At 41.0% G+C, this 27,818-nt stretch overlaps 2 protein-coding genes and 1 long non-coding RNA gene across 11 annotated transcripts in view; 2 read left to right on the top strand and 1 right to left on the bottom strand.

Moving 5' to 3' along the window:
- The window catches only part of LOC307224011 (uncharacterized protein), a 396,785-nt gene that overhangs the window by 58,725 nt on the left and 310,242 nt on the right, over positions 1 to 27,818 (top strand). The gene's annotated exons all lie outside the window — the stretch shown is intronic.
- On the bottom strand, positions 1,872 to 6,099 carry LOC307224032. 2 transcript variants are annotated; one of them, XR_013842378.1, is made up of 2 exons: positions 5,960 to 6,099; positions 1,872 to 2,772 (listed from the first exon to the last, which is right to left on the bottom strand). It is a non-coding gene; the product is annotated as an uncharacterized lncRNA (long non-coding RNA). The 2 variants fall into 2 exon arrangements; XR_013842379.1 differs by having other exon boundaries at positions 5,848 to 5,974.
- RBM46 (RNA binding motif protein 46) lies at positions 3,538 to 22,017 on the top strand. 8 transcript variants are annotated; one of them, XM_079990457.1, is made up of 6 exons: positions 6,419 to 6,891; positions 8,842 to 9,013; positions 9,526 to 9,993; positions 10,616 to 11,398; positions 17,802 to 17,861; positions 21,785 to 22,017. In XM_079990457.1, the coding sequence occupies exons 1-5, from the start codon at positions 6,745 to 6,747 to the stop codon at positions 17,855 to 17,857; spliced, it is 1,626 nt and encodes a 541-aa protein (XP_079846583.1). In that variant the 5' UTR covers positions 6,419 to 6,744; the 3' UTR covers positions 17,858 to 17,861; positions 21,785 to 22,017. The 8 variants fall into 8 exon arrangements, with proteins under 8 accessions (XP_079846581.1, XP_079846582.1, XP_079846586.1 ...); XM_079990455.1 differs by lacking the exons at positions 6,419 to 6,891; positions 17,802 to 17,861 and adding an exon at positions 3,538 to 4,108; XM_079990456.1 differs by lacking the exons at positions 6,419 to 6,891; positions 17,802 to 17,861 and adding an exon at positions 4,707 to 4,932.

Genomic DNA, 27,818 nt, shown 5'->3' on the forward strand with positions numbered 1-27,818 from the left:
CTGGTGACCTCCATGTTTCGGACTATCAACTCCCACGATCCCTGGCCACCATGCTGGCTGGAGCTGAAGAGAGTTGTAAAACAAAACATTTGGATGACACCACATTGACTATCTTTGTAGCAGGCTGCCTGAGCGTAAGATGAAGACAGTTTTAAAAAGTGAGATAGCTTAATGGTGGGGGCTTGTAAATGGAAAACTAGTTGAAGAAGTCTAGGGCTGTGATTCATAGCTCCAATAGAACTATCTGGAGTAGAGCACCCAGCCAACGCATAATGACTGGTGTGATCCCAACTCTACTGCTAGCACACATGAACCCAAACAATGTGAATGTGGGGCCCTTCCAACCATGCCATTCCCTCTTTTTGAGATGCAAATTTGAAAAACTTCCTGCTGTGGTCAGTTTCATTTGCATGGGAGCCTTTTTTCCTTCTGCAAAGGGGGGGGGGGGGTAGGAGGGAATAAAACACTGACTCTTCATCCCTGATACCCATAAGCCATGCAGCAACTCTGCTGATCTCTGGTAGTCCAGATCTTAGAGTGAGGAGTGGTTGGGGGCACAGTCTAAACAGGCAACTGCTGCAGTAAAACACCATGGCAATTGGTACTTCTTGCACGTGATCATCCCTTTCTCTTTAGCATTACAACACCAAACCAACTGGGGGAGAAGCTGCAACTTTGGATGAGCTGAAAGTCATAGCAATGGGAGGCACAGACATGCTCTCACAAGGAGACAAAGCTTGACCCTCTCCCAGTGAAACAAAACTTTCGATTCAGAAGGGTTTGTGAAATGAACAGAAGTTGCTGGCAGGAGCAGGGGGCAAGTGCAATGAGGACAGAAGCAGGGAGAAAGAAGGCAGTCCTCAGAATAAAGAGGAGCTTGGCCCTCCCTTCTCTTCCAGATTGTATAGTCCTGTCATCTTCTAGATAAGATAAATGGCCTCCATCAATCATCCCCTGCAGCCCTCACAGAAGCTGGCTATCTGCTTGACTCCTGAAACATACTGGCCTCCAACTGGGGGGGGGGGGGGTATTGCTGATCTGACAAGGTGCTCTTTTCTGAAAGCAGCCCCTAGGGTTTGATCATTTGCATAATGGTTTATTGTCTCCACAAAACTCAGCCATGCTTCCTACATTTTCCCAGATGATGGAATTGAGACCAGTTATTTGGGACAAGCAGGTAATTGTCAACCAAATGGAAATCAAAATGAATTTGTCAAGGAAACAAGGATAGTGCCACCAACCTTATAATTTACTCTCTCCCCCCCCCCCAGCATGTGGTAGAATCAATGCACGCCACTTCATACTCTCAATGAAAAGAAAGAGCTGTAGGAAACAAACATCCATTATTTGCAGACTTATTTTAAATCGGAAAGCACTCAGGGTAAGACATTTTGCTGCCCGTGGCGAGAACAAGATGGTGTCCCTTCCCATTTCATATACAGAAAGCAGCTGAAATGGCAGTTGAATCTTGCTTTAACACTGGTACAGTATCTTTCACTGCATCTGAAGACAGCAGGCTAGCTTAGGGTATATCTGACAGGACATATGACACTCCCTGCCCTCCTGCCTCACTCTACCTAATGGTAGGGCTGGTCCTGGTTATATCCACCATAGAACAATTACGGTACTTATCCATATATACTTTCTATGAATCTGAAGAGTTTTGTATTGGTGTTTTAATGGGGAAGTCCATGACTCTTCAGAAGGTTTCTGAATATTAACTGTCGGTACAACCAAAAAAAACTAACTGTTGCTCAATCCTGGCTCAAATTCCAGTGCAACATAACGCACTGATATCTTTCTTCTATGGCACAGCTTTTCAGTACAGTAGTTGGTCATGAGCAAAAATGGAGGACAGCATTAATGCCAGGTTCCTTTTAAAATTTATTTATTGTGTGTGAGACTAATTAGATCATATCTGCTTCTCTTTGGTGATGAATCACAGTTCACCTGGGCTGCACTGCCTGTGTCTTGGTCAGCATTCTGTGAGTTCATCTACAATGGAACAACAGGAACAACTGGTACAATTCTGTAGTGATGTTCTCTGTCCCACTTGTTCAGTAGCAGAAGTTTCAAAGCTGCAAAGTACTGTTTGTACCACAGCAGCTGAAGCCAAGTCTGAGGTTTTACACAGACAAGATTAATGGGGAAGGGGAAATAATTTATCTTGCTTTTTTCTGTGCATGAGAATCAAGATTCCAGTTATTTTAATCATTTGCATTGACTTAAGGGATGTTTGCTGGAATGCAGGGATGGGGGACCCATGACTCTTCAGATGCTGTTGTATGACATTCCCTTATCATTGGCCGTGCTGGTTGAGGCTTATGGGAACAGAGATCCAACAACATCTGGAGATCCTCAGGCTCCCCATCCCTGCTGTAATGAGAAACCCTGCCCAAAATTGTAATATTTAAGGCAAGTGATTATTCAAAGAACTGAGGCCACCCATGCCACACTTCATCCCTTGCTTAGCAGCATCCTCCTGTTGAACTGAACACTGATACAGCATTATTATTCCTTGGTATTAAGGCTAACAAAATATATAGTCAATCTTCTTAAACTGTCTGAAGTTTCAGTCTGATAGCTGACAATGATCTGCCATTATTAAGGTAAAATGATCTACCTGTGTCAAGTGACAGGTGCACATGGGAGATGTATTCATCGAAGTGAAGCTTGAAAGCAAGACACAAAAGCACATATGATTCTGTCAGCCTCGTGTTCTTCTGCACTTTCTGCTGTGAACCTTATCCTCATTTTGCAGGCCATAATGCACTTTATAATAACAACAACAACAACAACAGCAACTTATTACAGCAAAAGTCTGTACAAATGCTGAACTCCCTTAAGTAGATGAGACTGCAAATTAGAGTGGCACTTCTACTGTATGTAGTAAGAGTGCTTGAGCTAATCAATGAAATGTTCCAATGATCTAATTAAAAACCATCCCATAAGAAAAGCAAATTCCAATTGTATACATCCGTGCAAGATCCATAATATTTTTTGCAAAAACATGTCAAAGTAATAAAAATCAAAATCCAAACTATAATGCAAGATATGGATTTAAACAGAAATAATTAGTTTAACTGTACTTTTAAGAACCCCCCAAGAGAATTTTCAGAAGTTGGGACTCAGCAATTTACTAGAACATAAACGTAGGACTTAGAGATGGATCACATGCCACTGTGAAAACAATGGGGGCTGAAAGTTAAACTGTAATTACAGTGTATGAAAACGGTATTTAAAATTCTGCAAATAACATTTAAGATATTGAGTTTTTAATATCTCTGTATTTATTATATATAATGTGTGTGTAAATGTTGTTTTAAAAAGAGAGAATGTAAAGTACCCGATAAAGCTAATTGGGAGCAACAAAAAAAACCACAATAACAACTTAGTTTTTCTGGACTAATACTTATTGCTGACTGCATTGTACTGGTGGCAGTGAAGCCCTGCTGCCTACAGTTGTACCCTTTTAACCTTGGAAGAAACAGAAAAGAGTTTGAAACAAGGTGCTGAATGCAAGTGAGATTTGATGATGGGAGAGAGAAACAGTGGAACACACAAACTGAAGTTGGGGCGCTTATCTGGAAAAGCAGAGATAGGTGGTGTGTGTGTGCTATCAAAAGTGGTAGATTGCAAGGGCAGGCTAGCTTAGCAGAGCCAGACATACCCTTAGACAAAATGCCATGACCACCTCAGGTGGTAGCAGTCAGCTGTTGCTCCTGAGTTTCTGGCCATTGCCCTCTGTTGAAGGACAGAGCTATTTATGCCACACAACCTGACCTGGGACCCTAACTTAGCCCCAAGTGCGGTGGAGGGTGCTATTCCATTCCCTTCTTCCTCAGGCTGAAAAATATCCTGGGCAGGTCCTGAGGTCAGATCATTCTCACAGACAGGAGACACAGTGAGAGAGAAGAGGTGCAATTGTGTGGTGTGTAAAGAGACAATGACCCAACTGCCACGGCAACGAGATCATAGTCCTGCTTTGCAACATCTGGCAAGACAGGAAGGAGCAGCCTGGTGATCACAATGGCGTCTCACAATACTGTGAGACTTGGAACTTCTCATGGGAATTCAGAAGGAGGGGGGCACTGGTAGAAGACAGGGGGTAGGCGGAACAAATAATTATAGTTTTGTCCCCATTCTCCTCCCTGCCGAGTTGTACATGGTCAACATTGAGACCTAAAGATGAAGTGGATAGGTTGTGCTAACCCCTGAAGTGTTTGTAAGCAAGATGTCAGGCAGGTGGGGTCTGTCTGAGAGCAGAATGAGGTAGATGGTGCAAAGCCCCATTCATTTTTATAGACCAGTCTCCACTGGGCAGCATGCATAAGGCTGGCATTAGAACTGTATGTAAGGACCAGATGGCAACAAGCCAAGAAAGGCAGACACTGCAGGCTACAAGCCCAGGGAAGAGAAGGAAAACAAAGGTGATGATTGCCAGCACCTTTCTGCTGAAGCTCGGAAAATGGCCACACTCCTTCTACAGTCTGTGCAGAATAGGGGAGAGCACAAGGTCAGCTGGTGTAAAGTGTGGACAGCAGAGAAGGGGGAAGAAAGAGACAACTGACAGAAACCCACAAGGCAGGCGTGGGGGGATCCTTTTTCATCCTGAGGGCCGCATACACTTTTGGGAGCCTCAGGCCAGAGGCAAAAGTGGGCGGAGCAAAGAATATAAAGGTACATTTCACTTTGGTACAGCAGGCTAGTTTCTTCACAAAAAAGGCATTATCCGAGTTCAACATCACATTCCAGCCAGGCAAAAATGCTCAAGGAAGGGGGTGAGGTTAAGACTGGTGAGGGCTTTGGCCTGGGGATAGTGTGTGTGGCCAGGGAAGAGTCCCAAAAGAAACCTGGAGGACTGCATTTGGCCCACAGGCCTGAAGTTCCACATCCCTGATGCATGAGGTGAGGCCAGAGACACAGCCAAAGGTAAGGCATTGAGGATTTTGAGCAGGGAACTCTTGTCTCAGTAGCTTCCATGCAGAGAAAACTGCTAATCTCTGCTGCACCATCACCACACAGGGCTAGATAAGGTACTGCAACTTTCAACACCAGCAAAACTTAGTGATGTGAGGACCCCACCTGGCTTTTGATAGCTGCTTTCTATGGGCTCAAACTAATTTCCTGCTCAGTACAGGCTGAGCTGTTATGGAGTACCTGAGAACTGTGCTGAACAGCTGGCCTGCCTCTTGGCTAACAACCATCCCATCCCAGCTCTGGTGATGTGAGTGTCCCACTGCCTCTGGAAAAAAGCTGTGGGGATGGCTTTTTGTTTTGCTTTTTGCACCATATTTTACCAGCCAAATTGTTGGCTGCAGGCCTGCAACTGAGATTCATTTCAGTAGAATCACACTTAGGCATCATTAACTTCCCTGGGGTGGAGCTATTAAAATTTATTGCAACTGTTTGATTGTTATCTGGAAGGAAAATATATTCTTTAATATCTTTTCAGCTGTAATGTGGGGAATAATGCTAAGCTGTAAAATGCCTGTTTTTGAATTGCTTCGTGGATCATAGGAATGCCTGGAGGCCAAACGGTAGCCTGGTGCCACACTGACTGCAGTTCAGTTAGTGAGGCGAGAGTTTAACCACCAGCCAAATCTGGGCTTAGCCAAGTGGTGTGGGAGCAAAAAAGTGGCAATGTAAGCCAGAGTGAGGGAACATTTGGCCTTTGAGACTACATTTCCCATCATCCCTGGCTATTGGTCATGCTGGCTGATGGGAGTCAGAGTCCTATATGTACCTTTCCTTGCTTATTTGTTTGTTTTGTATCACAAAAAAACCCTAATTGCATACAGAGCACCAATGGTTCCCTATTCCTCTGTCAGCCACAGTTTGGCTTACCGTGTTGTGGGAACCAGGCCAGTGTGTGTAGGTAAGCTATGTTGCATCTTTCCCGTTTCCTTTCAACCCTGCTCACACTTACTTGGGAGTAAGGCCCCCCCTTGGAACCTACTTGCGAGTAAACGTGACTTATTCAGCCTATGAGCTGGCAGCTCCTTTCCCATTGGTTGCTTCTGACCGTCGACGAGAATTATTAGACGGGGGAGGCGCGTCCGTTGGGATTTACAACCGTCTCCCCTCCTGCGGGAAACCGCGCGCGACGCACGCCCCTCCACCTCTTTAAAGAAAGCGAACCCTCCCACCTGTCCTCGTGCTGCTCCGCCGGGGTTCAAGGCTTCCCATTGGCAGGCGGCCGCCGTCCATCTTTGTGAGGCGTCACGCGAAAAAAGCAGCCGGCGCAAACTCAGACGGGCGAGTGCGGCAGATGCGCGTGTGCCACACGGGTGAGAAGGCGTGGCGCGGCATCGTGTTCTCGCCCCTCTGTACAAGAGAAGGAAGCCTTATTTCCCCCCACCCACCTCCGTCCCAGGCGGTAGGAACCTGCCTGGGCGACAAGGTTGGCAGTGGTAATGTGAGGGGGTTGAAGTAATTCCTGCCCTGCCGCCGTCGGCGCTGAGCTCCTTTCCCTTTTGCCTCCTCGCTCCCTGTCTCGGTTTCTCAAGGGAAGGGGAAGCGGTCGTTCGTGAGGGCTTGGGAAAAGGGCCCACGGAAGGGCGGGAAGGGCGAGGGCCAGCGGAGACGTTCACACGAGCTGGGTGAAGCGACGGGCACAATTCGAACAGTTTCGAAAGCAGGCCGTAGAAACGGCCTTTCTCCATTTCCTCGCCTTTCCGGAAACAGAACCGAGGCAGCCCCGGGCTTTAAGGCAAACCACCCTGAGAAAGAGCCGAGGAGAAAATGGAAAGGGGAGGTAGAAACGGGAACGGCAGGCGAGCCGGCCTTGCCGTCCTCTCCTCCCTCCCACCCGCGGATGCGGCCTGTAGGCCCTGCGTCGGATCCATCGCACCCCTGTTCTTGGTTAAGATTGGTCCCCCTGCCTATAAGGTATTGGGAAGGGGGCAGGGGGAGCCGGCCGGTAGGCCGAAAGCCTGAGGTCCAAACTCCCCGGAAGTTTTGCCGCTCCACGTTGGCAGACTTAGACTTGCGCAGCCCAGAAGTCTCGATTTGGCCATATCACCGGCCCGTGGGCCGCTTTAGGATCTTGCCCCAGAAATGCCTGGTTTTTGAGTTTCTATTGGGGTTGATGCCGGCATTAGCTCCTGTTCGCGGGAGCATCGGGGACCTGGTGCTCTTGGAGAAACCACCACATCCACATCTTGAAAATACTGTGTCCAAAAGAGGAGGCTTCGGGCGCACTCCTAGTAAAAGAAAAGTCACAAGGTGGTCTTCAGTTTCATATTAGAAGCCATGGGGTTAGCGCTCCCCCCCTAATCAAGTAATTAAGTAAATAAAAGTAACTGAAGACCTGACCCAAATGCCCATGTTAGAAGCACTACTAAAATGGCGAATGTGTGCACCAGGAGTCTAGAAATCTTTGGTACCATGTTCTTTGTTAAAATCCGGCAATTGGGCGGGGGGAGGAGTAGAAAAAAATTCTAGTGCAGTATATTTCTCGTGGAAATGCTCCACTTTCTGTGCTTGGCACAAGGGGCTCACCAGTATCTCTAGGAAGACTATGAGGTTTGGATCTCCGAGAGCACCAATAAAATGCACTGTTTCATAAAATGAATTGTTCAGTGCCGTAATTATTCCTTCAAACAGAGTAAGGAAAGTGCATGCTACTGAGTTGTCATGTTTTAAAATATTTACAGGTATTTCAACAAAAACAATTTTCAAGTAAACATTTGAATCAGTTTGAATATATTTTTTTTTAATTGCATTGTGCATTTCCCCCCTTTGTAATAAGAGACATTAATTGACTTGCTTTGGAAGAAAGGTTTTTATATAGCATGCAATTGAGCAATATTATGTATAATAAATGTAAGTCAAACATGCTAAATTGGATCCTAGTTGGAAACCTGCATATTAAATCTATGTTTTAATATGGAACAGACTTTCTTGGGAGGTGGTGGACTCACCTTCATTAGAGGTTTTTGGCACAGGTCAGATGGCCATCTGTTATGGATGCTTTAGTAGAGATTCCTACATTGCAGGGGGTTGGGCTAGGTGATCTTCAGGGTACCTTCTAACTCTACAATTTCAGAGAATCTATACTCAGCAATATGTATGCACTGGGAATCCTGGCTTATAACCACAACAGAAAAAAGGTTAGTTGCAAACAAGCCAACTTCAAAGCTGGTTAGTTTGAGCAGAGATCTTTTGAAATAAAAAGTAAGCTCAGCAAGTACTCCTTGCTACATGAGAAGGGAAGGGGACTACTTAACCCAACACTTTGTCTTACCAGAAAATATGGTTATTTGCATTAACAACAGAAATTGATTGCTAATCAAATAGTTCTTAGCACCTGTAAATGGTTAACTGTGTTTCAGTTCTGTTTTGTTATTTTAGCTTCTTCCCATTACAGATAATAGCTTCTAGATGAAAGAGGGAGGATCACATTTGAAATAACAAGAATTACTGAGTCCATTTAGCAGTTTATAAAAGCATTTTCAGAAGCTTGCAGTTCATTGCACATGCACATTTATCTAAAGTACTTTGCACTAATAAAGCTAAAACACTATAAACGCTTTAAACATTTTGTTTCACTTTGCTAGTTTATATTATATTCATATATTGTTTTGGGGTTCAGGAATAGACTGCATAATAAAACCATACAGCATGTACTAAAATCTACATTAAAATTTGATACATAATTTAAAACATGATCCTGGAAATTAGCAAGCATATGTAGCTATGTCATGAATTTTCTTTGAAATATATCAGACTACTTAAACATATAACTACTTTTCAATAAAGGTTTTTCAATAATAGGATCTTAACATGAAATAAGAAATTGTGCTTTCTGTTTAAGCAACACTATGAACATTCTATCAGTTTGCAGAAGACGTTACAGCAATGAATGAAGAACACACAGATGTAACGAATGGGTGCAGTAAAGTTAGAACTGGTACTCAGAATGAGGCTGCCTTATTGGCTCTTATGGAAAAGACTGGCTACAACATGGTTCAAGAAAATGGACAACGAAAATTTGGTGGACCTCCACCGGGTAAGAAAGCAAACGTGTGTTTTGAGAATGTTAAGCTTTGGAGTGGGAGTGAGGGAACAGATTTTGAATTAATACGTGTAATGTAGGTCAATTTAACATTGACTGAGAACTCTGTAGTTAGTTTTTCAAATAGCGCAGATCCTTTTTGTGCTTAATGTTACAGGAAAATACACTTTCCATAATTTGATCTATCCTAGCTTATGATAAAGTAACTGGATTCAAATTGATTTATTCCTGCTTGTTAAACTAGGCTATAATTCTGACCATATTTTGCAGTAAATTCAGTTGAAATCACTAACTAGCAGGATGGGGTAGGGGAATAGGGGAATAGAGCTATTAAACTATTTTCGAACTCCATTAATAAAACAGATATTTTACCCCATCTATTTATCATACAGGAAACAACAAATTAGAAATTTCCTAATGTGTTAAGACATGTATGTTAAAGTTCTTATTGGGAATGTATCTTGTCTCATAGCATTTGTAATAATGTGCTGAACCATTTTTTTAAGGTTGGGAAGGTCCACCACCACCTCGAGGCTGTGAAGTTTTTGTAGGGAAAATTCCCCGTGATATGTATGAAGATGAACTAGTTCCTGTTTTTGAAAGAGCTGGGAAGATCTATGAATTTAGACTGATGATGGAATTTAGTGGTGAGAATCGTGGATATGCATTTGTAATGTATACAACCAAAGAAGAAGCTCAGCTTGCCATTAGGATCCTTAATAATTATGAGATCCGTCCTGGAAAATTTATTGGTGTTTGTGTAAGTTTGGATAACTGCAGACTATTTATTGGAGCTATCCCAAAAGAAAAGAAGAAAGAGGAGATCTTAGATGAAATGAAGAAAGTTACAGAAGGTGTAGTAGATGTTATTGTTTATCCAAGTGCAACTGACAAGACAAAGAATCGTGGTTTTGCATTCGTAGAATATGAATCCCACAGAGCTGCAGCTATGGCACGAAGAAAATTGATTCCTGGTAAATCTTTGTTTTTCATATAAAGTGTAAACACATTCTTTTCAAGCCACTTCATTCCTAGATATGGACTTCACTAAGAGCTAACCTTGATGAGATAGTGGCAGGTTCTTGTTCCCTAGCCATGTAGAAAGCAGGGAGTGGTGAATCTGATTAAGAACAAAATGGGCAGCACATAGGTGAGGAATGCTAAATTATCCCCCAGCTACAGTTTACCTTGAAGCCTGTGTTCAAGTCCTTTTCTCCCACACACTTGTTCTTAAAATTGGACCACCATTTCATACCTGACAGAGTCAATTTGGGTTTTTATTATACTGATCTGCCATCACAGCTAGTTCAGCCCTAACATACTGAAGTGAGAAATGAAGAAATGACAATGAGCCTTCTTACATAAAGGATATTTGTGTTTTTCCTGTGTAGCTGAGAGTTGATTTTTGGCGCTCTTCTGATTTGGTTCCCTGCAAATCAACCATGATGTCCCACCCCACATTGCTTATGACAGCCATCAACCATTTGGAAAGGCTTTTGGGGGTTGTGGGGTGAAGGGAGAAGTAGATGAACATTCTTAGGTAACTATGGAAAATGTTAAAAATTGATGCATTTTCATTTCATTTTTCTTTCATAGGAACATTCCAGTTGTGGGGCCATACTATTCAGGTTGATTGGGCAGACCCAGAAAAAGAGGTTGATGAAGAAACCATGCAGAGAGTCAAAGTATTATATGTTAGAAACTTGATGATCTCGACTACGGAAGAAACAATTAAGGCTGAATTTAACAAATTTAAACCAGGAGCTGTTGAGCGTGTAAAGAAACTTCGAGATTATGCTTTTGTTCATTTTTTCAACCGAGATGATGCAGTTGCTGCTATGTCAGTAATGAATGGGAAATGCATTGATGGAGCTAGCATTGAGGTAACACTGGCCAAGCCAGTAAACAAAGAGAGTACCTGGAGACAACATCTGAATGGACAAATTAGTCCCAGTTCTGAAAACCTTCTTGTCTTTGCAAACAAAGAAGATGGTCACCAAAAATCACTACCGAAGCCAGCCAGTCTCCCAATTCGACTTAATGGACAGCACAGTCCAAGTCCTCCTGAAATTGAAAGGTGTACTTACCCATTTTTTCCTGGAACAAAGCTTACTCCAATTAGCATGTACTCATTAAAATCTAGTCATTTTAGTTCTGCAGCAATGCAGTTAGATTATTACTGCAACAAAAATAACTGGGCTCCTCCAGAATATTACTTGTATTCAACTACAAGTCAAGATGGAAAGGTTCTACTAGTGTACAAGATTGTTATTCCTACTGTTGCAAATGGATCCCAAAGTTATTTTATGCCAGACAAACTCTGCACAACAGTAGAAGATGCAAAAGAATTAGCAGCACAGTTTGCGCTGCTACACTTGGGTAAGTTCTTAAAACTTTTATTAGTGTTGTGGTTCTTGGTGTTCATTATTTTAGGAGAATGAATAATTAATCTAAAGCAAATAAGACTTCATAGTGGCCCCTGGTGATTAGTAAGCAAGCTCTATGGAAAGCCTGCATTTTATACTCCAGAGATACTTTAGAATCTTTTACATACACCAAGGGATGTAGAGACTTTGTACTTTTTGCCTCAGAACGCACCTGTCAGATACTCAGTTTCATCTTTTTAACTGTCAAGCAGCAGCATGCTAGAGAGCAAGAATACATTTAATCTTCAGTGTAAATCTGATTTTCTTTGTTGTTTTGGACCATGTTCATCTGGGATCTTTGCCTTTAGGATTGAGGCTTCTTCTAGTTTTATTGAAAAGGCAGTGGCAGTTAATTTTCATTTCAATCACATACTTGCATTGGGGGGGATTGCAGGAAAAAAAAATGATACAGTAAAGTTGTTTGGGGATGGAGTTACGCAAATGCCTTAACTTTTCTCAGGGCTTTGGGAGGCATTTACTGTCCTTAGATATGTGTTTGTCAAGCACCAGCATGTGGCCCTCAGAAGGCGATACAGCTCTTGCACTTGAAAAAGTTTCCCACCTCTGGTTTTTTAAGCTATGAGTGGTAAAATATTTCCCCAAACCTCTTCTCCTTTCCTAAGCTCTTTTTACAAGCAAATAGTCACTGTTTGCAAAAGCTACCCACTTCCTTTGTGAAAAGGTCTAATTTATAGTTGATAAGGCCTTAGAGGTTGTAAAATAAAGGGTTTGTGAAAACTCAACCAGGAGATAAAGCATGATTGAGGTCACATCTGCAGGAGAAAGTGCTATCCAGCTACATGATTAATGTTACAAATCAGAAGACATGTCGGGCGGGTTATGAATTAAATTATTATTGCCAAGCCCTGTGCGTATATGCAGTTGCGCATGAGTTGATTGCATGTAAGTGGGAGGATGCCTGTACAGCATTTATAATCTGAGGGAAGTCTCAGGCTCAGTCAGCTGCTAGTTTGGATTTTTTTCAGTTGATTATACTACCTTACTTATTTCTTAAGTACCGTACTTATTACTGCTCTGAGTTACCTTTCCCCCCAAACCCATTCCTTTTGTATTATTCTTGGATCCAATCTTGCATAGCAGTAGCCTCCTAATTGACTTGCCTGGTGTGACTTTTACATGACTGAAGTATTGTACTGTACAATATGGTCTGGTTGGTGAGGTTTGGTACTTCTGTCTCTGCTGACTTCTCGTAACCAGCAGTTTACCTGGAGTGCGCACCGACCCCTCTCGCTCTCCAGGCTTCAGGCAGCTATCCGCAAGCCTTCGGAGTGCGGCGGGAGTTCCCGCAGGGCTCCGAAAGCTTGCGGATAGCAGCCTGCAGCCCGGGGAGCGCAGCGCCAACTCCCGCTGCGCTCCCCAGGCTTCAGGCAGCTATGTGCAAACCTTTGGAGCGCGCCCCCAGCCCTGCAAGCTCCAGGAGCAGTGGCAAGGCTGCACGCAACCTTGCCGCCGCTCCCGGACCTGTTCTGGGGGCTGGGGTCAGGGGAAGCTCGGGCTTCCCCCGCCCCAGCCCCGTGGCTAAAAATGAAGCCAAGACAGCGAGCGGGATCCATCCCGTACGCTGTCTTGGCTTCTGCTAAAGCTGCGTGCAGCCTCTCCCGGCTGGAGAGGTTGTGCGTGGCTAAAGAGGAAGCCCAGACAGCAAGCGGGATAGATCCCGCTCGCTGTCTTGGCTTCTTTGCTCTTTGGGGCGGGGGGGGGGGCGAAATGTTTTTCTTTATTCCCCCCCAAAAAAACTAGGTGTGCCCTATGGTCCGGTGCGCCCTATGGAGCGAAAAATACAGTATTCAAAGTGCTTCATGTGCATTATCTAGTCGTAATCTCTACAAATAATTACTTGCAAGGCAAGTAATTATTTTCCTTCATTTTTGGAGATATGTGGGGACTGAGAGAGGGAGAGAGGGTCTTGGTTAAGGCTACCTAGTCAGCTCATGGCTGAGGTTAGATTTGAACTAAATTGTACCTCTATTTTCATCACTACTCTCTATTACTTTTCATATTCACATATAAGTTATAGTTATATGTGAGACTTGAATGATCTCCAGTAAGAATGGGTGAATCAGTCAATTATGGGTTCTTCCAAGTTTCTCATTTTCAGTTTTCCACATTTCCACATCAGTTTGCAATTAAAATAACAATCCACATGAAAATTCATCAGAATTTAGTGTGTATTTTTCATAATATACACTGGTCCTGTTTGCTATGGATGATAGTTGTAGCCCCAAAACGGCTGGAGGGCCGAGTTTGGGGATGCCTGATATACACATTTGGCAGAACAGTTCCCCCTAATAGTATGCATTGTACATTGTTTCCACTAATATATGCATTTTTATGCATACTTTACTCCAGTACATGCATTTATTTACACGTTACTTGGCTGGAAAACTGAATTGAAAAATTAGAAGAATTTTTGAGGTTGTTTTGGTTCTTGTATTGGTTTGGGAAGCGTGAATCAAATGCAAACTGAATGGAAATCTGTGACTAAACTTGTGTCAGTTTACAGTAAACATTCCATTATCCTTCCATTTTCCTATCTGTATTAACAATTTTCAAACATGGCAGTACAAGAGAGGCTTAAAATTACATTTATTTAGTTAGAAGGCTGGCCACTTTTCAGACCAATAGTGTCACAAAGTGCTTCACAATAACTAAAACACTTCAGTAACAATAATTAAAATACAACAATAAGACAAACATAGAATAAAATAGGCGAAAGCCAGCATTGGAAACAAGTCCCAACTATTCTAGCTCAATTGTCAACCTCACCCCATTTTAAAACAATATTTCTTTAGAGCTTGTTTAAAAGAGAGAAGAAATGGGGCTTTCCTGACTACTACTGGAGTTGAGTTCCATAAATGGGGGACCACATCAGAAGAGTCCTGGTTCTTTGTGTCTTATTAGCCAAATAGATTTTACAGGCAGAAATCTTAGGATTTGAGTTGACTGGAATAAGTACAGGAGATAACATAAAGTAATATGAACTCAAACTGTTCGGGGCTTTAAATGTTATTAACAACTTGGGCATGATTGACTTAATCTCTTGGTCCCAGGCAGAAGCGAGGCAGCCAAACTTTGTACCAACTGTAGTTTCCAGTATATCTTCAAAGGCTATTTGGAGTACACTGCAGTAGTCTAGTCTGGAAATCACTAATGCGTGAATTACTATGGCAGGGTCAAATTTCTGAAGATTGGGTGGTACGACAGCTACAAACTTAAGTTGATAAAATGCACCCCTGTACTTTCTCTCACTCCTAGTCCTTTGAGGCCTAGTCAAGAGAATAGAAACAGATCTACAAAGTATGCCAACAGAAGGAAGGCCACAAACAAAAGAATACATTGCATCCTTCCTTCTCTTGTGACAATGGCAGTGCCCTCCAAGAGGCAGAAATGCATCTTACTGTTGCATTTGAGAGTTGTACTCAGGACTTGCATGTCCTAAGTTTACAGGAATTATAATGATGGGACACAGTTTTAGAAATCATTTTGGGGGAGTAAATATATGAACACTTTGTCTTAAACATTTTGTTCATCATTTTAAAGAAAATATTTCATCATCCAGATTTTTCCAATTTTTCAGAAAAAAAGCTTCTGAGGGGAAAAGGGGCCTTTAAAAAACATACTATCCTCCCTCCCCGGGGCCTTCACATTTCTGATTGTTTATTAGAGAAAGGAACCAGCCTGCCACTTCACACAACAGGATAACAACAAAAAATTTAACATAGCTAGAGGTTGAGAGATTTTTCAAACAGTATAAAGTTGTACTTACCATTCGGCTTTTGCAGTTAAGTACTAATAACATTAGATTACTGAAAAATGTCCATGTTTGGAAACACAATTTAAAATGTTATTATTAGATGCTGAGAAGGGAGCTATCACAGAATTGTCAGTTATTGGTAGATATGGAAACCAACTTTAAATTATCTGATTTAAAATGTAAGAAGATCATGGGTTATACTGCCTCAATGGACATGTGAAAGTTTATAGGAGAGAGAAATAGTAAACATTTTTCCTGTGCCAATATACCTGAAAATAAATACAAAGTAACAGATAGGTTTCCTTGTATAAAAGGGATTTTTTGTTTGTTTGGCAACTATGTCCTTTACTAAAACCAATGGGAGTCTGATCAAGTTCATAACACTGGGCAACAATTTTTTACTTTTTGAATGTTGTCTAGATTTCTACAACTGATTTAGGGTATTTTTGCACTGCTGAATCAGGAAATGGCATCCGTTTCTCTCCATCAGGTCAGGTTTACTGTAAACTGAATGGTGGGCATTGATAAAGGTAAGTACACGTAAATTGCATGTTGCTTCACCATTTTTCAAACTTCAGGGCTTGAACCGTTTCTTGGAACTCCAGGAATGCCCAGCGGCAGGGAGGTCTCTCTTCAGAGTCCAACAGTAGTCAGCCATCATGACTGCGTCCCAGTGACCCTGATACCTGGTCTCCATCTCTTTCATGTCCTGATGGAATCTCCCCCTGCTCATCAGTCATTGAACCCAGGTTCTCAGGAAACCGGTCCATATGTGAAAATAGGTAGTGCATCTTGACTCTCATGTTGCAGCCCAGATTTCTGAAAGCAGTCAGCATGTTGTTGAAAAGTTCTGTGTAGTTTCTGGCCCTATTGTTGCCAAGAAAGTTCTTCACTACCAGAACAAATGCCTTCCACGCATCCAGTTCCACTTTGTTCATTGAGTTTCCGAACTCTGGATCTCTGATGAGCTGACGGATCTGAGGACCATCAAAGATGCCAGCTTTCAACTTCTCCATGGTCAATCGTGGAAAAGCCTGGCATAAGTAAGTGAAGCAGTCACCATCCTTGTCCAGAGCCTTGGTGAACTGCTTGATTAAGCCGAGCTTGATGTGCAGCGGTGGGAAGAGTATTCTGTCTCTGTCCAGAGGGTCGTTGATGACGTTCCTTTTTCTGCAAGGCACCAGTTCCTCCCGCACAGGCCAGTCATTCTTCGTGTAATGCTGAGCACGGTCCCTACTATCCCACATGCACAGAAAACATGGGTAATTGGTGAAGCCATACTGTTGTCCCAACAAAAAGTTCACCATCTTCAGGTCAACACAAATAAACCACTTATGCTGATCATAACCAATTTTCTCCAGCACATACTTCACCGCTTCATAGTTCTCCTTCAGTGTACTCGAGTGAGCCAGGGGTATAGAGGCAAACTGGTTGCTGTTGCGCAGCAGAACACATTTCAGTGATCGCTTGCTGCTGTCAATGAACAGTCTCCAATCTTTGGGTTCGTACTGTGGCATGCGCGGGTGGAGTTTCCTATACACTTCGTGGGGCGGTTGCCCCATTAACTTAGTTTTGATCCCCCAACTTTACGCTTTGCAGCACCAATTTATGGAAGATTTCGAGGTTTTATGACTTCAAACTGATCCCTTTTCGACATAATTACCCAGAACTATCGGACCTGAATACTTCTTGTCATTAAAATAATTTTCAATCAAAACAATTATTCGACATGGCATTTTACCCCCACCAACTTCTTCTAAAATGCTCCACACAAGCGTACATGTGAACAAAAATGTAAAAAAAGACATGTGGCCATAACTCAAAAACTTGACCTGATTGAGCAAAACCCAGTGGCGTAGCGTGGGTTGTCAGCACCCGGGGCAAGGCAAGTAATTTGCGCCCCCTAACCCGTGGATTTGCCCTAACCCCAGATGTTGCGCCTGGTGCGGCCGGCCCCCCCTGCACCCCCCATGCTACGCCACTGGCAAAACCAATGTGATTTTTGGATTCAGCGCATCAGCTTCATCCTAAATCAACTGAAAAAACGCAATTTGTTGTTGACCAGTGTAATCGGCAAGACCCCTGTATTTAGATCTTGTTATTTTAGTATATGTTATGCAAATCTATACCCTGTGACTTCAATGTACTAAGGAAACCTCTAGATTGCTTTTAGTTAGAAATGAAGAGCTCAGTACTTCTGAAACTTATGCCTTGAGATCAGCACTGCAACAGCATACTATTCTTGCGTTCTTAGCTGGCATATTTGTGAAGGTGTATTTTGCAATGCCAACACAACATAACAGTATTGTACTGCATAATGAATTTTGTGGCGGTTTTCGATGAAGGACTTGGTGCCCTTTTTCTTAAGGTGTGTGCTAGTACAGGAGGATTGGGGGTTGTTAATCATAACTTCAGTGTGCGGAAGATCAGTGCCCTAAAGTGAGTTGAGAACTAAAAAGTTACACATACATAACAAACTGAAAATGCATAGTCCAGTTAATTAAGTTCCAGAATTCCATACACTTTTGTTAGGGTTAACATCACCTTGAAGATTGTTACATTCTGTCTCCACTGCTTGCAGAAAGGGTACATAACCTCCCCAGTCTGGACCTGTGTAGGAAAATTTGGAGAAAGTAAGCAGGTAAGTAACTTGATTGAAGAAAAAGAAATGGGCCAAATCCATGCTTGGTTAAACGCTTGGAATTCCCCCCGGAATGAAATTGCCATTTGCAGAGAAATAACTTGTGCTTTGATTATTGCACTTCTATTTTGAATGTTGCATGTAACTTTAGTAATTAATCCCCAATAGTAAAAAGTCACAAATTCTCCTCCATTGCAAAGAGTGATCAGGGTATATATTTAACTATTGGCAGAAATAATATGAAAATATGTAAATACAATATTTTTTTCTTTCATATTATTTTTAATGGCACAAGGAATTTCTGTGTGACAAAAATCATGCTTAAATGAGCCTTTCTCTGAGAATTATGACCTCCTTAAGCTGCATATAAACTAATTGATGTTTAATACTATTTTTTCTGTTCCCCCACACCATCCACTGATATTAAAATGTCTTCTACCATTCATAAAGTTTTATTTATTGTTACTCCTTTTGCTTCTTTTTTGTCTCACCCCCAAATGCTGATTTTACTGTCACACTAAATTATTTCCCTTTTCATTTCACATTTTTATCTAGATTATGGCAGAAGCTTATACATATTATTCATGTTTAGCACCTATTATATTGTTAGCATGCCTATAAATAACGTTGATGACGTAGTGCCTGTGTTTTGGTTCATTGAGCTTTAAAATATATGTTGAAAAATAAATGGCAAGGTTTATGAAGTCTAAGGAATGAAGTTGGTCTGAACCTGTGTACTCTACTTTAACTGGAGGGCTGCAAATTAAATCATTTCTAATCCCCCCATGCCTCCCCCCCCCCCAAAAAAAAAAATCCTGCCTAGTTCAGGAGAGTAGATATGCTAGTCTACTGTAGCAAAACAAGCCATGATATTTATGGCACTTTAAAAGACTTAAAACAAAGTTATTGTCCATGCAGGTTTTAAGAACTATAGTATAGCATTTACATTTTCCTAATAATACAGCTATGTACTTGTTTTTATTTTGAACCAATATGTAACTCTGCCAAGTCATCTAGAACAGTGGTCACAACCTTTTTGGTACAGCAACCCACAAGTTCACATTTCCTTGCTGTGGTGATCTATAGCTTCATTGTCATGTGAATTTTGTATCTTAGGTCTTTGACAGCCATCAGCTTTGTGCATTTTAATGGCAAGTTTGCCTATTTTATAACCAACAACCTGAGGCACCTAAAGACCGATTTACTTAACACTCCTATTAATGTGCAGTTTGCTGAAATATTTATAGTATAGTATGGATTCCATTCGACTTCCAAGGTACGACTGTACTTACAAAGTGATTCTCAGTTTTGTTTATGGGAATGTCAGAACACCCACCATTTGGATTGCAGGATATTGCTTCAAAAGCTACAAAAGTTATTCTATAAACATATGTTTACATAAACAGTGTAGGGCCCCATCTGTACTATATGTTTAAAGCAGTATTATATCACTTGGTAATAATCCAGGAAACTGTTTGTTATGGGTGCTGAGAATTGTTAGAAGTCCCTGTTTCCCTATAGAGCTACAATTCTCCAAAACAACCCAGGGATCTCTGGGCATTGTAGTTCTGTGCAGGGGAATGGGTTTTCCTAACAACTCACAGCACCCTTAACAAACAACAGTTCTTGGGGGGAACTGAACTTTGGGGGAAGCCATGAGTGTGAAAGGACGTGGGTTGCACTGTGGTCTAAACCACTGAGCCTCTTGGGTTTGCCGATCAGAAGGTTGGTGGTTCGAATCCCCGCAACGGGGTGAGCCCCCGTTGTTCGGTCCCAGCTCCTGCCAACCTAGCAGTTCGAAAGCACACCAAAAAAGTGCAAGTAGATAAATAGGTACCGCTCTGGTGGGAAGGTAAACAGCGTTTCCGTGTGCTGCTCTGGCTTCCAGAAGTGGCTTAGTCATGCTGGCCACATGACCCATAAAAACTGTCTGCGGACAAACGTGGGCTCCCTCAGCCTGTAAAGTGAGATGAGCGCTGCAACCCCAGAGTCGTCTGTGACTGGACCTAACTGTCAGGGGTCCTTTACCTTTACCTTTTATGAGTGTGAAAGTGATGTACGTAATACTACTTTAAATATATAGTGTAGTTATAATGAACTATAAATATTTTTTATTGTTCTATTCATGATAAAGTCCATTTTAGCAAGTACAGTAATAGTGGCAGTGTATGCGTACATTGTGGCCAACTGTCACCTGATCTGCCAGCATCTGCCAGGGAGCAGTTTCCAAGCATTAAAATGTAAGACTTGAGCCTTTCTCTTTGTCAACATAGCATTCCAATATGCCAATGAAGCAAAAAGTTGTAAGAGGTGTTCATTGTTTCAGTTAAGGATTAAAAGTAAAAAATTATTATTTGGGGTTTACTTATAAACTCCACTTGCACAGGCATTGCAAGTTGCAACCATAGGCTGGGAAACACTGTTTTAGAATATAATCTGTTGGCTAAAACCAAGAGTAGCTTCATCTGTTCCTTTTACGGTGTTGAGAAAATAATGTGGCTTATTTCTGCTTGTATTATCTTAGAAGGCATAACTGAGTGGGGAAATTAAGAATTTTTGTTGGTCAGCCATAAAATAGAAATTTAATTTGTTACTAAACAGTATTGAATTTTAAGATGCACATGCTGGGAAATTATTTATAGATGTGTTTTTAGCTGTTTTCCTTTGAAAGGCTTGTTGCAGTTCTGCAAGTTATTATTAATGTATTTGTGCTGCAGCAATAATATTTAAATTGTTAAGAGATGTAGGTGTATACTAAGATGCATGGTAGTTAAATATTGGCTAATTGATGTGATAAAAAGTACTGCCACTTTCTTTTTCTCTGGAACTGATTTATTTCTAACTTGTAGATTGAGTCTTAAAGGCAAAGATTTAAAACTTGCTAAGGTTGGACTCTTGGAAACCCATTATTTAAAACACTTCAGTGTGGCAGCATGATAACTCTGTTTCTGCAAAATTAAAGATGCAACTGATTATCTATAAATGAATTTTCTGTTAGGCAGGGGCTAATTAGACATTATATGCAACTATGTGAATAAAGCACTGAAGGCTTTCTTACTAGTAAAATACTCTTTTGAAAGGAGGCATCTCTGTTCCAAATCTGATTCCATGTGTGTTTAATCAGTTTCTGATCCTTCAGGGGGAAAGATGCTGATAATTGGGAGTGGAGAAGGGCAGAGGGAGGACTAAATCTTTTCTACTCCATGTCCCCACCCAGTCCCAACAAACAGCTTAAATATTTTATTCTAAAAGGCTTGCAGGGTTTCTTTATATGCATTTGCATATAAGGTTTAATTAGACCCTAAGTGCCCAGTATTTGTAGCTACTAGGAGCCATCGCTTAGTGTAACAAGATTCGCAGTTCAGTATCATCCATCTTCATTGCGTTTGACCTTTTTGAGGCTTGAAATGCATAGACAGTTGTTTAGCTGAAGGACAAAGCATGTAAGCTCCTGTCTCCATGTGACAGTCATGTAAATTGCTTTTACCTCCGCCGTGCCATGGGTTATGCGCTGGACAAGTTGTAATGCTGTACCAGGCTACTAGATGGCACCACAAAGTCTTCATTGGGGACATCCAGGGAGGTAGCCAGAGTTCCACCTGATCGTTCATTTTGTACAAGCAAGACAAGTAAGCTCTTTCTCTGTATGGCCCTGTCATACTTTGTTTTAGAGAGCTTTGGCTCAAAGTAGCCCATGTGTATAGGTAGTCTTCAGTGCTGTTGGTGAGCAGCAAGGTTTTGAGTGAGGAATGTGTAGGTTGCATGGAAATCTTTAGTAAAAGGCGAAAGATACCTGTTTACATAGTCTAGATTTGCAGAAAACTAAAACAGTGACCATTGTTTTATTTCTTAACTTTCGTTGCTTAATTAAACCTCTGTTGTACATTCAAACTTAACTCAGATTATTATTGCTTTTTTTACAGACTACAATTTCCGTCGAAGTTCAGTAAATAACATTTCTCCAGTTAGCGCTACTCTCTCTTCTGGAACAACCAGCATATTACCATATGCATCCAGACCATATTCTTATCCAAGCTACCCTTTGTCACCAACAATTCCACTTGCTAATAGCAACCATGTTGGACAGCGTCTGTATATCTCCAATCAGGCCTCATTCTTTTGAAAAAGAAAAAGAAAAAGCTGGATGAAAATAGAATACGTTTTATTTTATTTTAAAACTAGAGTGTAGTTTTAGTTTTAATCGGGTCCACACAATTAGTTGGGGTGAGTTAACTTTATCTATTTTACAGATTGCTTATAAATTTACTGAATTTGTGTGAAGATAAAGTTTCAAATGTGTTTTTGTTTGGCAAGAATGGGATTCTTTCAAACATGACATAGTATTTCATGCCTTGTCTAATTGTAGGTAAGGGAATCCAAGTAATATTTTTTTTAAGTAATTACTTTGCTGAATGGTAGCATTAACATATTTTAAGTGCCTACAAATGTTGGTTATAATCTTGTTACCAAGGATCACACTTCTTTTCTTTTCTCTTTTGGAGATGGGAAACATTATTTAGTTAAAAAGCAAAGTATTATGTAAGAAGGAAATGATACATATGAGAGATTTATTTTTGTAGAAAAACAAAAACAAACAACTCCAAGTGAATGCCTCCAAATTTGACTTCACACAAATAACTTATATACTATTGTGGTCCTTGTAAATCACTTTGCATTTTAGTTGCATCCTAAATATTTGTTTTATTAATGAAACAAATTATTTTGTGTTAATTTATACAGTGTTTACATTGTTAAGCATTATTTGTTAAAGGTACTGTTCTATTTGCATGTTGTCATGTTTTTAATGTTTATATCATGTGTTTAATTCCATGCTTGAATGCAGACATTTTGACATTAAATTCTTGCTGTATAAAATACTAATGAGATTTGTCTTTAATACATAAAGTAGTTGTCAGTAAATTTCAAATCAGTTTATTACCATGATTCTGCCCCCTGTGGTGTTGAACCAATAAGTTATCTGATTAAAATGCACATATTGCAAACCACCGTATGAAACTGCAAATAAGGTCCAGTTTATAAGTTATTAGAGTGGATTCTCTGTCGTCCATTCAGTTGCATTCTGTATCACATACAGAAATGTGGATGGGATAAAGGGCATTGTTCTTTCACCTCCCATCTTGATTTCCAAATTTAGGCACTGGAAGGGTTAAGGCACCTCCTGTCTACCACTGCTCCTCTTCTCCCTATTACCCCCTGCTCTGAACCTGGTTTTCTTTAAAGATCTTCTGCATATAAATAGCAACATATGTTGTGGAATATTAATAATAGTTGCTTCTCAATGAAGACAGCATACTTATTTTGGACTGTAGGTGGCAGCAATGTGCTGCATGAATGGTTTCTAGAGTTTATTTATATCCTGCCTTTGGAATTGAAAATATCAATGCAGCTAGCAAAGGAAATAAAAACAAATGGGTCTAACGAGCTATGGAAGTTTAGTTTACTTTCTCTTACTTAACTCTTAGTTAGATAACTAATTCCAAAGATCCATTAGTTATCAAACACTACTTTAAAATTACAGAGTTGTGTTGAACAACTGAAACATTTGCTGCTACGAAAGGAAGTAGTTAATCAAATTCTGAATGTGAAAAGAAATTGTCAGTTGCAGCATGAGGAAAGTTATATGGTTGCGTTGTAGCAGTCTTGCCTGCTCCCCGTTAATAATGGAGAGCATTAATTTGCCACAGTGCTATGTGTCTTCCAGACCTTTCCCAAACTTTGAGGAAAAATGTACCTAGGCAGATGTGCCACAAAGCCAAGAAAAGCTGCTGCTACCTGGTATATGTTTTAATATTAATTTGTATCCATTTTCAGATCATGGGCATAATCCAGGCAGAGCCCTCCCCCTGCCTCATTCCTAATTGCAAATGACCTAAAGTTAAGAAATTTTAGTAAATTGGATTATTTTTTCCCTACTAAACTCAGTGGAACTTGATAATGATTTATCTTGGTTGGCCAAAGCTCCATCGCTCCAAACTGGGGCTTTTTTTTAGTCTGTAACTTGAATTTGATATTTGTGAAGATGCATATTGTTTAGAAGTAGAATTTCTTTCCCACTAGAAGCAATCTGGTTTCCTTGTCAGCACAATGTATATCCAATGTATTTCTCTTCTGGGGAAAACCAAATGCATGTTTGTTTGTTTTTTTCATCTGAAGAGAATTCAAAATAGTTTTCTGGTTTCAGGCTGGCATTGGCTACAAATCAAAAGCAGATGTTTTACTGGTGAGATGGACAGGTTCTCTTTGTTAATGCTTACCCACCAGTTCAGGGCTACTTCAACTAATCCCCAGACTAATATAAGTAAATGTGGATTGCATTTTGATAGCACTAACTTGACCCTGCTGAACTTGGTACTCTGTACTAAGGAAACCCAGGAAACAGTGTTTAAGTCTAATGCAAGAAAAGGGTCTAATACCTGTGTCAACACAGAAGACATGGAGTAAGCTTCCTTCACCTAATGGCATAAAGGTTTTTATCCACTGATATGTAGAGAGCCATGAGATAGTGCTAAGATGAAAATGATACTGAAATCAAGAAAATAACCTGCAGTAAAGCCTTATAAATACAACTATAAAACTTACTGGAGCTTCTGGTTTGGAAAGAAACCTCATAATATTTCAGCAACGTTACATTTGAAAAGAAAAAAACCTTACAGTATTTGAAAACCAGGGTTGAGATTTAGTTTGATTTGTGTTAATTTAGCATTACTTATCACAGCCCGGGACGCAGGTGGCGCTGTGGGTTAAAGCCTCAGCGCCTAGGGCTTGCCGATCGAAAGGTCGGCGGTTCGAATCCCTGCGGCGGGGTGCGCTCCCGCTGCTCGGTCCCAGCGCCTGCCAACCTAGCAGTTCGAAAGCACCTCCGGGTGCAAGTAGATAAATAGGGACCGCTTACCAGCGGGAAGGTAAACGGCGTTTCCGTGTGCGGCTCTGGCTCGCCAGAGCAGCGATGTCACGCTGGCCACGTGACCCGGAAGTGTCTCCGGACAGCGCTGGCCCCTGGCCTCTTAAGTGAGATGGGCGCACAACCCCAGAGTCTGTCAAGACTGGCCCGTACGGGCAGGGGTACCTTTACCTTTTACCTTTATCACAGCCCTCATTGACAACTTCAGACTCCTTGTTTTGTAATGCAGTACCGAAAAGAATTAAGTTTGTTTCATGTTGCTCATATCTGGAACTTTTCTATAGTGTTACCAAAATGAAACATTCAAATCCCACTGGATGATATCCAGCTGCAGCTGCCTGTCATTTTCACAGTGGCACAGTGGGATTTCTTTTGCCCCCTGCACACAACACTCCAAATCTGTTCTTGAGCTTTAGAGAGCCTTCAAGTAGATTTCAGGAGGATGGGGGCAGAAAGGAAGGGGAAGGCCTTTGTGCAAGTTAAAGTCCATTTGCACAAGGTTGGATATTTATGTATTTGTTTGGACAGTTTACATACTGCTTAATTACAATTGTCTCTTAAGTGGTTTACAGGGAACACATTAAACATAAAAATGGGTTAAAACTAAGATCAGAATTCAGTCAAAATGCCTGCTGGAATAAAAAAGTATTCAGTAGGAAACCTGTCTGACTTCAGCTGGAAGGGAGTTCCATAAAAGGGCCTACAGTGGTAACCATTTCCTCATTGCAAACAGACTTTGCAGACTGTAGGTTCAGCTTCTGTTGCTGCTGTAGCTTTTCTGACATGATAAAGTCTTTTCATAAGATGGTCCCCTCCACAAAATGCCTGAGATGTGGTTCAGCTTTCTTACAAGCTGGCTGACAATGATTACACATATCTGAAGAATATTCACATCATATATAAAAGATGGATGAGTTCTGTCAACTGCCACTTCCAAATGACAACATTTGTCTTAATTCTGTATGAGCTTCATAGTTGGCAAAGGCAGAAATTGTTATTTCACATTACAGATGGTAAACTTCTGTTCAGCTGTGGTTTAAAGCCTGACATGTCTGGGAAATTTGCAAAGGGATATTAGTCTGTTGCAACAAAAAACAGTCATGACATTTTAAAGTTTATTGGCTGTAACGAAAGCTGCCATTGCCCTTGTACAACAGACTTCCACTTGTGCAATGGATCTTCTCCTCTCCCATGCAGCTGCTTGTCTCAAAATTTGTTCCAGAGGTTTCGGGAACCATTTGTAGCAGATTTTGGAGATGGACAGAGAGAGGAAGGGGAAGGGGAACAGTGTTTCCACAGTGTTTGCAATGCCCCAACACATTTATTATGGCATTGACTTATGGATTATGGTCCACTTCATCAGATGCATGAAGTGCTATCCTGAGTTGCAGATACATATGCGTATAGTTAACAGTGAGTTCAGAAGAAAAATAAATGAAGCAAAGTTCTGATGGTAATTGTTATGTTATTACCCATGGTAGTTCACAAAATGCCGATAGTTGATAACAGACATCCCCAATGACGTGGTCTCCAGATATATTGGACCATGACTCCCATCACCCCTAGCCAGCAAGGTTGTGGAACGCTGTGATAGTGATAAAGCTGTAGAAGAATGAAACTGAAGTAATGACTAGGGCTGCAATCCTAGTCATGTTTACTCAGAAGTGAATTCCATTGAATTCAGCAGGGGTTTATGCCCAGGGAAGCGCTGTTAAGGATTGCAGCCTAAATTATATCCAGATACTGTAAATGAAACTGGGTGCCCAAACATCATTTAATGCTCACTGCTAAACCTAACAATAGGTACATAAAAGAATAATCTTAATAATTTTGATGATTCATCACTGATATTTTTACATAATAGTATTTAATCTCTACTTAAAAGAATAAGGTAGCATTAAGACATTAGCTGTTCTTCATGTTACAAAGGTTTGGGGATTTGGGACAGAATTTTCAAAGTAATGTATACAGAACTCCCCTTTCTTCAATAATTGTGCACAGCACGGAACATTTTCCTAATTCCATATATATTGGGTTTTCATTATGTTTTATCTCTAATTCTTTTATCATTATCTGAATAGTGGATATCTTCACACAAGAGATAAGAATCACAGAAGAGATTATGCAAATGTTGGTAAGGGAATCTCGGTAGAACATATAGTAGTTGCACCTACAATTACAGTCAAGCATTTCAAATACTGTTAAAGAAAATTGGACTGTTGTAAAAATTACTTTTATGCATTGTGTCAAAATGATAGTTCTGACTTCCCACTCAGTAATTTAAAAAAGTGACTGTATATGTATTTCTCATTTCCCCAAAAAGCAAGTATTTAGGAGACTTCTCTCCTAGACAGATTTCTAGATCACATTTAAATAAATATTCTTTTGGTGCATTAACATTGTATTAAATGGCATGGAATTATCTCCTAAAAATATAAAACATAATTGTGGCATGAGTGCATACAACAATAATCTGGGCACAGTGTTCATGCACGGGTTACCGTAGGACTTCATCAGCACCTACACACTGCAAAACTGATCCTTTAGCAACAACTCTGCCCAGAACATACTGAACATGACCTCCCTAATCAGACAAATCACTTACTAATAGACACTCTACCTTATCTCAACTTCAGTTTATTGGCCCTCATCCAGGTCATCATTGATCCCACACACTGATTCAGCACCACCACTGCCTTACTTGCCATTCGTCACACAGAGAATGATCTGGGGCATGGAGTGGAGGAGGACTGAGAAAATCTAAGCATTTGTGATTTAAACAGGGGTAATGTAGAATCATTTGTCAACTTCCAATGGTATTCTGGATGAGAAGGATCTTTGATTCAGCAAAGGACTTACTTTAACCTATGTAATAATAGCAAACACATCTTCTGAGTGTGGATCCTTATTTAACCAAAATGACACCGTCTACACACACAAGGAATGTATCAATCAGCTTGGAGTAACCAAGGTTTGCAGAATAATGTTGGGAAGGGAAAGTGGGAAACCAAGGGGAAATGGAATGGAGAAACCTG

This window comes from Podarcis cretensis (assembly GCF_951804945.1).
Source record: "Podarcis cretensis genome assembly, chromosome: 9".
NCBI classification, from domain to species: Eukaryota; Metazoa; Chordata; class Lepidosauria; order Squamata; family Lacertidae; genus Podarcis; species Podarcis cretensis.